General features: G+C 42.3%; 1 protein-coding gene across 1 annotated transcript; it reads left to right on the top strand.

Annotated features, from left to right (window-relative positions):
• The first annotated feature begins 1,732 nt into the window (after positions 1-1,732).
• Positions 1,733-12,539, top strand: LOC148137363 (putative G protein-coupled receptor 139). The gene is made up of 2 exons (XM_087982904.1): positions 1,733-1,799; positions 11,653-12,539. The coding sequence occupies exons 1-2, from the start codon at positions 1,733-1,735 to the stop codon at positions 12,537-12,539; spliced, it is 954 nt and encodes a 317-aa protein (XP_087839030.1).
• The last annotated feature ends 242 nt before the right edge of the window (positions 12,540-12,781 follow it).

Below are 12,781 nucleotides of genomic sequence, written 5' to 3'. Positions count from 1 at the left end.
GGATTTTGAAATATTCAGTAGTTGAGCGCTATGGGGAGGTGGCATGTAAAAGAGAGTTGAGGCCTGGGACAGGTCGGCCGTGATCATACAGCATGGCAAAGCAGGCTTGACAGGCCAAGTGTCGAGAGTGTGTCACTGGAAAAGCTCAGCAGGTCAGGCAGCATCCGAGGAGCAGGATAATCGATGTTTCAGGCAAAAGCCCTTCGTTCTTGCTCTGATTGCTTCATATTCTTATGAAAAATAAGAAAGATGATTTCCACATTCGAGGGCAAGCAGTATTCTACATTTTTCTTGTGACCAGTATAAGATTGTAATCACTGAACTTCATGTTTATTGGGGATAATTTTAAAACAATCAAATCCATGTAATAAACAAGAGGCAGATAAAGTTCAAGTTTTTGCAAATTAAGTATAATTGAGATTGGATAACAGATCTGCAGAACTTACATCTCCTGACCATTCATATGGATCGGATTAGTTTTACGAGCTGTGGTTTAATTCCTGGTTCTTCTGCAAAACCACCAATGCTCTGGGCTGTTCCCCAGCCAACAGTAGGGAAGTCCTGTTGGAGCAGGACAAGATGTACAAGCAGTACAGGTTCGGTCACAATAGGAGTACTGGTCACTGCATCTGATTGCACTGGAGGAAGTGCAGAGGAGATTCACCAAAATGTTGCTGGGGCTGTAGTAATCTGCAGTGAAGAGGGATAAGCTTGGGCTAGTTTCTTTCGAGATCAAGACAGATAATACTCAGAGGGGCATGGACAAGGAGAATAGAAAACAGCAAGTTGAAGTGCCAATAACAAGATGGCATAAATTTAATTTGAAAGCCAGAAGGTTTGCAGGAAAGATCATTTGCCTAGAGGATGGTTGGGATCTGAAATGTACTGCCTGGGAGGGGAGTTGAGATGGGAAACCTCATAACCTTTAAAAAGTACTTGGATAAGCACTTGAAATGTTTAACATTCAAAGCTATGGACCAAGTGCTGGAAATTGGGACTGAGGTAGATTTAGTGTAGTTTTGGTGGGACAAACACAATGGGCCAAAAGGCATCCTCAGTTCGATGTGATTCTGTCTTGTAAAATTCTGAAGTTAATGTTCTGATTTAGTTTATTTTTTTCATATTGTTTTGAGAAGTATATTACTTAAGTTAAGTGTTAGCTGTTGTTGTGTCAGTATCACCTTCAGTTTCTGTATTAGAGTGCTCGTTCACAGATAGAATTTCCCAAATGAGTTGGAAAACTGAATGAACAAGAACAGCAGTGGGATAGCAGTGTGCAGTAGAACAGCTCTCAAGGAGCTCAACAGCATGAGGTACTGAATGTCTGAATAACCTCAGCAAAATGAAAGGCTTCACTGAACAGAATATCAGAAGATATTGAGATATTGATGGGACCGATAGAGTGTGAAATAATACAAATCTTGTTGCTTGAAGACAAGTTGCAAGTTGCATTTAAGATCTAATTGGATCAGATTAATCCAGTCTTTGGGGTATTCAAATACAGACATAAATCTGAATGATGCCACATAATTAAAATAAGCCTGTTGTCGTAATCTATTTTATCAAAATGTTTAAAAAATGACTGAATATGTAATCATGGTTTCCCAGTGGAGATACCACACGATTCAAAATAAAGTTGCTGGAACTGTGTCAGCTACAATTCCAAGAGAATTCTCCAATTCTGACAGATTGCCAGCAGCAGGAAGGGAGAGGTTGTTTCACAAACAACAAAATGCATTTTCCAAGGGAAATGGTCACTAAAGTATGCTACGTCATTCTCACCGTTGTTAGTGTTCCTGGTAAGTCTTGTACTGTATAAAATTCTGCACTGAATATTTTGACCTATGACTGGTAATTGTTTTATTTCCATTTAGCAAGGCAAATACTGAAGTGAGTGATTGTATCCTCACTTACTGAGTTTAAAATGAACAGTTTGTCAATTACAAGGTTCCTCAGTAATGTGCAGCAGAGGGTGGTACGTGTATGGAATGAGCAGACAGAGGATGTGGTGGAGGGCTGGTACAATTGGAACATTTAAGAAGCATTTGGATGGGTATTTGAAAAGGAAGGATTTGGAGGGATATGGGCCGGGTGCTGGCAGGTGGGACTGGATTGGGTTGGGATATCAGGTCGGCTTGGACGGGTTGGACCGAGGGGCCTGTTTCCGTGCTGTACATCTCTATGACTTTGTGTGTATCTCTAAACTGTGCAGAATGGGTTTGCCCTGAGGCCGCATTGATGGGGTTTGGCTGAGCACCAGCCCCGGCTTGTCTAGAAAGTGTTGTTTGCAGAGGAATAAGATGGAGTTATTTTCTGGGTCTGTAGACTGTGAAGGAGAAAAAAATGGCCTTTGCAGTGATATGAACTTCTTGCCAGATGTGGAAGTTTAAAGAGAGTTTAAGGGTTACTGTGGATTATATCTGCCATAAATGCTGTTGGATGCAAATCTTATCAGATCGAGTGGATCGTTTGGAGAGACAGATAGAAGCGATGAGGAATTTGCAACAGCAACAGTATGTGATGGGTGGCAGTTATAGAAAGGGGGGAAATCTCAGATACAGTCACATAGATGGGTTAACTCCAGGAAGGGTAAGAGAGGTAGGCAGCTAGTGCAGGAGTCTTTTGTGGATATACCTATTTCAAACAGGTATGCTGTTTTGGAAAATGTAGGGTGTGATGGATTCTCAGGGGAACGTAGCACGAACAGCCAAGTTTCTAGTATTGAGATTGGCTCTAATGCAACAAGGGGTACGTCAGCTTCCAAGAAATCAATTATGTTAGGGGATTCTGTAGTCCAAGGTACAGACAGACGTTTCTGTGGCCAGCAGAGAAAAAGCAGAATGGTGTGTTGTTTCCCTGGTGCCAGGATCAAGGATGCCTCAGAGAGGGTGCAGAATATTCTCATGGGGGAGAGGAGGTCATTGTCCACATTGGAACCAGCAATATTGGAAGGGAAAAGGTTGCAATTCTGAAGGGAGATTACAGAGATTTAGGCAGAAATTTAAAAATGAGGTCCTCAAGAGTAGTAATATCTGGATTTCTCCCAGTGCTACGAGCTAGTGAGGGCAGGAATGGGAGGATAGAGCAGATGAATGCATGGCTGAGGAGCTGGTGTATGGGAGAAGGATTCACATTTTTGGATCATTGGAATCTCTTTTGGGGTAGAAGTGACCTGTACAAGAAGGACGGATTGCACTTAAATTGGAAGGGGACTAATATGCTGGCAGGGACATTTGCTAGAACTGCTCGGGAGGATTTAAACTAGTAAGGTGGGGGTAGGGGATGGGACCCAGGGAGATAGTGAGGAAAGAGATCGATCTGAGACGGGTACAGCTAGGAACAGAAGTGAGTCAAACAGTCAAACAGTCAGGGCAGGCAGGGACAAGGTAGGACTAATAAATTAAACTGCATTTATTTCAATGCAAGGGGCCTAACAGGGAAGGCAGATGACCTCAGGGCATGGTTAGGAACATGAGACTGGGATATCATAGCAATTACGGAAATATGACTGGCAGCTTAATATTCCAGGATACAACTGCTACAGGAAGGATAGAAAGAGAGGGAGAGTGGTGTTTTTGATAAGGGATAGCATTACAGCTGTGCTGAGGGAGGATATTCCCGGAAATACATCCAGGGAAGTTATTTGGGTGGAACTGAGAAATAAGAAAGGGATGATCACCTTATTGGAATTGTATTATAGGCCCCCAATAGTCAGAGGGAAATTGAGAAACAAGCTTGTAAGGAGATCTCAGCTATCTGTAAGAATAATAGAGTAGTTATGGTAGGGGATTTTAACTTTTCAAACATCGACTGGGACTGCCATAGTGTTAAAGGTTTTGATGGAGAGGAAGTTCTTAAGTGTGTACAAGACAATTTTCTGATTCAGTATGTGGATGTAACTACTCGAGAAGATGCAAAACTTAACCTACTCTTGGGAAATAAGGCAGGGCAGGTGACTGAGGTGTCAGTGGAGGAGCACTTTGGGGCCAGTGATCATAATTCTATTCGTTTTAAAATAGTGATGGAAAAGGATAGACCAGATCTAAAAGTTGAAGTTCTAAATTGGAGAAAGGCCAATTTTGACGGTATTAGTCAAGAACTTTCGAAAGCTGATTGGAGGCAGATGTTCGTAGTCAAAGGGATGGCTGTAAAATGGGAAGCCTTCAGAAATGAGATAACAAGAATCCAGAGAAAGTATATTCCTGTCAGGGTGAAAGGGAAGGCTGGTAGGTACAGGGAATGCTGGATGACTAAAGAAATTGAGGGTTTGGTTAGGAAAAAGAAGGAAGCATATGTCAGGTATAGACAGGATAGATCGAGGGAATCCTTAAAAGAATACAAAGAAAGTAGGAGTATACTTAAGAGGGAAATCAGGAGGGCAAAAAGGGGACATGAGATAGCTTTGGCAAATAGAATTAAGGAGAATTCAAAGGGTTTTTACAAATATATTAAGGACAAAAGGGTAACGAGGGAGAGAATAGGGTACCTCAAAGATCAGCAAGGTGGCCTTTGTGTGAACCACAGAAAATGGGGGAGATATTAAATGAGTATTTTGCATCAGTATTTACTGTGGAAAAGGATTTGGAAGGTATAGACTGTAGGGAAATAGATGGTGACATCTTGCAAAATGTCCAGATTACAGAGGAGGAAGTGCTGGATGTCTTGAAACGGTTAAAGGTGGATAGATGCCCAGGACCTGATCAGGTGTACCCAATAACTCTATGGGAAGCTAGAGAAGTGATTGCTGGGCCTCTTGCTGAGATATTTGTATCATTGATAGTCACAGATGAGGTGCCAGTAGACTGGAAGTTGACCAACGTGGTGCCACTGTTTAAGAAGGGCGGTAGAGACAAGCCAGGGAACTATGGACCGGTGAACCTGACCTCAGTGGTGGGCAAGTTGTTGGAATGAATCCTGAGGGACAAGATGTACAAGGAAAGGCAAGGACTGATTCGGGATAGTCAGCATGGCTAACTTGATTGAATTTTTTGAAGAAGTAAGAAAGAAGATTGATGAGGGCAGAGTAGTAGGTGTGATCTATGTGGACTTCAGTAAGGCGTTCGACAAGGCTCCCCATGGGAGACTGATTAGCAAGGTTAGATCTCATGGAATACAGGGAGAACTAGCCATTTGGATACAGAACTGGCTCAAAGGTAGAAGACAGAGGATGGTGGTGGAGGATTGTTTTTCAGACTGGAGGCCTGTGACCAGTGGATTGCCACAAGGATCGGTGCTGGGCCCTCTACATTTTGTCATCTACATAAATGATTTGGATGTGAGCATAAGAGGTACAGTAAATAAGTTTGCAGATGACACCAAAATTGGAGGTGTAGTGGACAGCGAAGAGGGTTACCTCAGATTACAACAGGATCTGGACCAGATGGGCCAATGGGCTGAGAAGTGACAGATGGAGTTTAATTCAGATAAATGTGAGGTGCTGCATTTTGGGAAAGCAAATCTTAGCAGGAATTATACACTTAATGGTAAGGTCTGATGGAGTGTTGCTGAACAATGAGACCTTGGAGTGCAGGTTCATAGCTCCTTGAAAGTGGAGTCACAGGTAGATAGGACAGCGAAGAAGGCGTTTGGTATGCTTTCCTTTATTGGTCAGAGTATTGAGTACAGGAGTTGGGAGGTCATGTTGCGGCTGTGCAGGATATTGGTTAGGCCACTGTTGGAATATTGCATGCAATTCTGGTCTCCTTCCTATCGGAAAGATGTTGTGAAACTTGAAAGGGTTCAGAAAAGATTTACAAGGATGTTGCTAGGGTTGGAGGATCTGAGCTATAGCGAGAGGCTGAACAGGCTGGGGCTGTTTTCCCTGGAGTGCCGGAGGCTGAGGGGTGACCTTATAGAGATTTACAAAATTATGAGAGGCATGGATAGGATAAATAGACAAAGTATTTTCCCTGGGTTTGGGGAGTCCAGAACTAGAGGGCATAGGTTTAGGGTGAGAGGGGAAAGATATAAAAGAGACCTAACGGGCAACATTTTCACGCAGAGGGTGGTACGTGTATGGAATGAGCTGCCAGAGGATGTGGTGGAGGCTGTTACAATTGGAACATTTAAGAGACATTTGGATGGGTATATGAATAGGAAGGGTTTGGAGGGATATGGGCCGGGTGCTGGTAGGTGGGACTAGATTGGGTTGGAATATCTGGTCGGCTTGGACGGGTTGGACCGAGAGTGGATCAGCATGGATGGCCTTGACTATCTTGTGTGTTCTGTTTAGTCAATGGATGGGGGCATGGTGTTTGTGAGGACACATCAATGGGTTAATTTGAGTTTTTCACGTGTGATATCAATGCATGGAGTTAATACTTCCAAACTATGCTTGTGGTGTAATTCCTGAACTGAGGAAGAAAAACGCTATCTGTAGTTCCCAGGCACTCAGCATTATCCAGAGATTGACTGGAATGTTGTGCACTGATGATCCCGATCTCCAGGAATCACTCTGAGTGAAGGTATTACTGATCATGAGATTGTACTGAATGGGGATCACGAACCTCAAGCTGGACCCTCTGATTGTTGTGGCCTCATGTTGTCAGGAAGATGTGTCATTGTAGAATTGTACTGAGTGTACGTAACCATTCAAATTGGAATTTCTGATCCAGTGCTCCTGCTTTTCTGTGGGTGTCTGTCAAGGCAGCATTATAGTAAGTGTGGAGCTCTAACAGGAGAGTACCCTCAACTGTCAGTATTATCAGAATATCTTTCACTGCAGAACCGTTAACACCGGTTCCAGTGGCAATGTGATTCAGTGAGCATCTCTCAATTCAAATGTTACTGAGAGTGGGTTCCTAAACAAAAGGGAACAACTTACCCAGTATTCAAGTGTTACTGGGATCATCTCTCAAAGTGATGAGTTACACTGAGTGTGGGTTACTAACTGGACAAGAACAATTTACTCAAAGGCCTTGTGCAATGAGGAGTATCTATGACTATCGAATTTAACTTTGTGGGGAAATGAGCGAAATGGAATATCTGACCACAGTTGTAACTAGGACCATATCTTGATTGAAACCATGCAGTGCTTTGTTTATATTATATTTCTCATTTCTGGTCAGTTCACTGATGGAGCTGACAATGCAATTTGAAAAGTTGATGGATTGTGAGTGGGAACACTTTTACAGTTGGTTGAGTATATTCGGATGTGACTGTTTAAGCAGAAAGTGAAAGGAACAGTAGCAGTGTTCATTCAATTTATTTTCCCATAGACATATAATGTTTACTTAAATGATATTTTTGGGACTGATTAATATCCCAGCACGGTTAGGACAAACTACAAGTTATGGTTACTCTAATTCATGATATCAACATTAATCGGGATGGATATGGAGCTAGAAGTGCTGCCACCATTTCATGACAGTATTTGACTAAATTTAGATTAACAAATTTTTGAATCTGTTTTCCAGTCATCGCTGGTCTTTAATTGTGATGTGTGTCCTCCTTGGGAAGAGGACATTTTGATGAGGATGGTACATCAATCAGTTTTAAGGCAATATATTAAAAGAAGTAATAGGAATAAAAATGTCTCTTTTATCAGATAACCAACTTTAGTGCCTGCAATATTATACATGATTCAGAGATGCCGGTGTTGGACTGGGGTGTACAAAGTTAAAAATCACACAACACCAGGTTATAGTCCAACAGGTTTAATTGGAAGCACACTAGCTTCGGAGAATATGGCACATTAAATACAGAAAATCTTAATGAGATATTTTACCTCAGGCAAAACTGTTTGATTCTGCTCACCATCTATGCATTTTATGTCACTAACAGAGGCCACAAATCCATTTCCATAATTGGGAGCTTCTCTATTCTTTTAGTGATAATATCAAACACTCGGATTCTGTCCAGGTGTCCAAACTCCGTCACACATTTTGACGATTTCTCTTCCACAGCCTCTCACTGTCCGACACAACCACATGTTAACTCTGAAGTGTGACAAACTCAAAATTGTTTGACTGGCATTTACAGAAGCATTGATTATCCGTTCCTCAGTCGGGTGCACCTATTTTTACAGTTGTATTTTAATGACCAAAAGGAAATGTTCAACACTTAAATGTATAAGTTATGAACACATATTCACAATTGTGAGCTCTCAAAAAAACCAGCATCAACGTGATTACAACTCTCTTTGGTATCATCCTGACTAAGGCGAAGGTGGTTATGGATGTTGGAGATCGATCATCTCAGCAGTGGAATGTCTTGGTAGGAATTCTTCAGAGTTGGATCTTGGGCCCAAAATTTGCAGCTGCCTCATTGATGCCCTACCCTTCATTGTCATTTCTGAATTGAAGAGCTTTTCTTGCGATTGCACAATATTCAGCATCATTTATGACTCATTAATAATGAAAGGTCTGTGTCTATATATAGTGTGATACCATCTAACTTGGGCTCATAATTGACAAGTAACATTCATATCCCACAAGCAACAGGCAATTGCCAACTCAAAATGTGTGAATCTACCAATTTCCCTTTGACTTACTATAACAATACCATCACTGAACACAGGACTGTCAATAACTTGGGCAACTATTGACAAGAAAATGACCTGAGCCAGATATAAAAGAGCCATGGCCACAGGAGCGTATCAGACACTTTGACTACTGTGACAATAAGATCCCTGCCTGCTTCTCCAATCCATGTCCACCACACAGAAAGTACAGCTCAGGGCTGGGATAGAATGCTCTCAGGTTGAATGCAGCTCCAACAATACTGAGTGGGACACTCAGGAAGCTCCACATTGTTCAATACAAACACCTGATTGATTGGCGTGCCAATCACCACATTCAGGATTCACTTCCTTCACCAATAACACCATGACAAGCAACTAATATGACCAACAAACTGCAAAACAGGAACACTCCACATCTCCTTTGGCAATACCTTGCAAATCAGTGACCTCCACCATCTGGAAAAAGGGGGTCAGCAGAGGCATAGAAACACCATTACATGCAAGATGGTTTTCAAGCCAGATTTCATTCTGACTTGGAAATAAATCAGCATTTCATTACTGTTGATGGGTTAAAAACTCTGCAGCTCTCCCCCAAAAACATGCGGTGGGTTTTCCTGCACTCCAGGCAATGCAGATGTTCAACATGCAGAACTCCAAATATTATGTCAAAGGTGAATAGAGCTGGGCAATGAGTGCTGGCCCACTGTTCCCAAATCTGCAAGAAGATATCTGACTCTGAGGGGTGGTGTGTGTCCAGGGGAATGTCCCATATGGCAGAGAGCTGAAGAAATGTCCAAGGTGGAAGGTTGGATGCTTGGTGCTAAGTTTCTGCCAAATCCAGAGAATCAACTATCCCAATGGATAATCCATTTAATTGCTTATTTTACCGAGTCAGGAAGGCAGATTACTACCTAAATGGAGTCAAGGTACGTAAAGGGGAGTACAACGAGATCTAGGTGTTCTTGTACATCAGTCGATGAAAGCAAGCATGCAGTTACAGCAGGCAATGAAGAAAGCTAGTAGCATGCTGGCCTTCATAACTAGAGGAATTGAGGATAGAAGCAAAGAGGTCCTTCTGCAACTGTACAGGGCCTTGGTAAGACCGCACCTGGAATATCGTGTGCAGTTTTGGTCTCCACACTTGAGGAAGGACATTCTGGCTGTTGAGGGAGTGCAGCGTAGGTTCACGAGGTCAATTCCTGGAATGGCGGGACTATCTTACGCTGGGCTTGGATACACTTGAGTTTAGAAGGCTGAGAGGGGATCTGATTGAGACGTAAAAGATTATTAAAGGATTGGACACTCTGGAGGCAGGAAGCATGCTTCTGCTGATGGGTGAGTCCCAAACCAGAGGACACCGTTTAAAAAAAAGGGGTAGGCCACTTAGAACAGAGTTGAGGAGAAACTTCTTCACCCAGAGAGTGGTGGGTGTATGGAATGCTCTGCCCCAGAAGGCTGTGAAGGCCAAGTCTCTGGATACTTTCAAGAAAGAGTTGCATAGAGCTCTTAAGGATAGTGGAATCAAGGGATATGGGGATAAGGAAGGAACAGGATACTGATTGAGGATGATCAGCCATGATCATAATGAATGGTTGTGCTGGTTCGAAGGTCAGAATGGCCTACTCCTGCACCTATTGTCTATTGTCTGTTGAGTTCAATCAGTTTCCTAAATCTTTTTTTTTTAGATTAGATTCCCTACAGTGTGGAAACAGGCCTTGTGGCCTAACAAGTCCACACCGACTCTCAAAGAGTAACCCACCCCCCCTGACCTATGTACCTAACAACTATGGACAAGTTAGCATGGCCAATTCACCTGACATGCACATTTTTTGGAATGTGGGAAGAAACTGGAGAACCGGAGGAAACCCACACAGACATGGGGAGAATGTGCAAACTCCACACAGACAGTCGCCCAAGGCTGGAATCAAACCTGGGACCCTGGTGCTGTGAGGCAGCAGTGCTAACCACTGAGCCACCATGCCGCCCTTTTTGTTGATGTTAAAGCCAGGAGACAAATCCTTTAGCTTCAGTTGTCTGTGCTGGGCTAATGGTGTTTTCTACTCCAGGTAACTACACTGAGCTGAGTGAAGGATTCCTTATCTTTGAAAACAGATCTAATGTTAAGTGGATCATTCCTTGTTTGTGATAATGGACTCAGTTTGGGGAGATCCAATCCCAGGGTGTGATCTAAAAAGGGAGCTGTCATCTGTATCAGGGATGTAGCTGTGCATGGGGAGCTCCATTTCCTTTTATTCATTGAAGGGATGAGGGTGTAGCTGGCTAGGCCAACACTTGCCACCCTTCGCTAATTGCCCAGAGGGTGGATAAGAGTCAACCAGGTTGTTGTAGATCTGGAGTCTTGGCCAGATCAGGTAAGGATGACAGACTCACCTCACGAAAGGATATTAGTGAATAAGGTATTTTTTCCCAATAACTGACCACCATTTCATCATTATCATTCAACATTAGAAATCTAGAATTTTGTTGAATTGAAATTCCAACGTCAGGTGGAGGACAAGTGAGAGGCAGTCCGTTCTTCAGATTGCAGTGAGGATCCAACCTAGGATATGCTGACTGTTAACTCACTGTTCAGAGGGAGGGACTCAATGCCTGATCGCTTGTTCATTCAAATTATGGGACCATCCATTCCTGGACATTGTGGATTGTTGTAATGTCCTGTACTGTAACTCATATAGTGGCGCTCTACAATTCTAGAGGCAATTACACCTGTGGATGCTCCAAAACCGAATACAGGAACTTTGCACTCCTGGCTGGAACAACATCGAGGGCAGAAGAGCCTGTACTATGCTGAACTGTTCAATGTCCTATGTCTGTTTTAAGTGTCTCCCATTGTTTGTTTTACTGATTCTGGGTGTCTTTTTGTGGACATTGTGATGTTATGGGACATTCCTGCCAGTCAGAGTGACCTTTAAAATGTAAGAAATCAACCAATGTCAACATCAATAAAACATTGAGTATATGACCATGTTTCTGGGAGTAACCTGCTGACTATGTTCTTCCCTATGTCTTTTAAAAGTGATCATTTCAAGAGTTCAGATTTTATAAACTTCAAATGACATGAAACAACAATTGTCTTTCTGCTAAAATCCATCATTTACAGACTGGGCTCAAGCATGGAGAATGTTCATGGAGTAACTTCAAGTCTCTTTTTTTCTTTCTTCCCCTTACAGTTAGCTTAGTGGTGATTGTATTCTTGGCTCGGGGCAAGTGTGGTCTTTCTCCATGTACTACTCGTTATTTGATGGCCATGGCAACATCTGACCTATTGTTCATTGTTTTTGATATCGTACTTTCTCGATTTCGACTCTATTACTATCCACCGTGTTTCTTGGACATCACTCCTGTTTGTTGTGTTACCTATGTCCTGAGCTGCTTGACCATTGATTGCTCTGTCTGGTTCACTGCTGCTTTTTCCTTTGATCGATTTGTCACCATTTGTTTTCATCAGTGGAAAACTAAGTATTGTACAGAAAAAACAGCAATAAGGGTTCTAGCAACAATCTGTACTTTTTTTTCTTTAAAAAATATTCCCAACTATTTTCGATATCAACATCAGAGGATCATCAACAATGTTCCATGGTACTGTTTGACCAGCCAAAGGTACTATCATGCCAAGCAGTGGACAAGTTTTAAATATTTTGAAATGTTTTTAACACCATTTCTCCCATTCACGTTTATTCTCTTTATCAATGTTCTGACTGTCAGACATATCTTTGAGGCTGTGAAGATGCGCAAGGGACTAAGGGGTCAGGGAAAAATAGAGAATGACCCAGAGATAGGGAGCAGAAAGAAATCTGTGGTTTTACTGTTTGCCATTACCACCAGCTTCATACTTCTCTGGTTGGGGTATATTTTATTTTATTTTAATGCTGCTTATTTCTTGGATACGGCTGCTCTTCATCTCTTTATACAAGTCGTATATATGCTACGGAACCTAAGCTGCTGCACAAATGCAGTTATTTTTGTGGTAACACAGAAAAACTTCAGAGACCTGTTAAAGTATGCAGTGCAATATCCAGTTATAAAAATAATGCAATTGATGAATAAATCCAAGTAACTCAGAGTCAACATGAGATGCAGCAAATAATGGAATGAGGGGTCCACGTGAGGAATGGACTGAAAGAAGGAAGAGCAACAACATGATAACGCTCCTTTTCTCTTGGGAAAGGAATGACTCCATCTGAGGAACAAAATGAAAGAGACTGCAGGAGTATAGCCAGTGGAAAGTGCTGTGGTGCTGAAAAAGCACAGTAGGTCAGGCAGCATCTGAGGAGCAGAAGAATCGATGTTTCGGGCAAA

This window comes from Chiloscyllium plagiosum, unplaced genomic scaffold (assembly GCF_037043375.1).
Source record: "Chiloscyllium plagiosum isolate Xiang-an unplaced genomic scaffold, Cpla_swu_hap1 HiC_scaffold_44, whole genome shotgun sequence".
NCBI classification, from domain to species: Eukaryota; Metazoa; Chordata; class Chondrichthyes; order Orectolobiformes; family Hemiscylliidae; genus Chiloscyllium; species Chiloscyllium plagiosum.
This window is presented reverse-complemented; position numbering and strand designations above follow the sequence as displayed.

Excerpts from the sequence above, each read along its gene's own strand:
- LOC148137363 (XM_087982904.1), top strand. The coding sequence starts at position 1,733 with ATGCATTTTCCAAGGGAAATGGTCACTAAAGTATGCTACGTCATTCTC. Across the intron at positions 1,800-11,652 it reads CACCGTTGTTAGTGTTCCTG|TTAGCTTAGTGGTGATTGTA; the intron begins GTAAGTCTTGTA and ends TTCCCCTTACAG.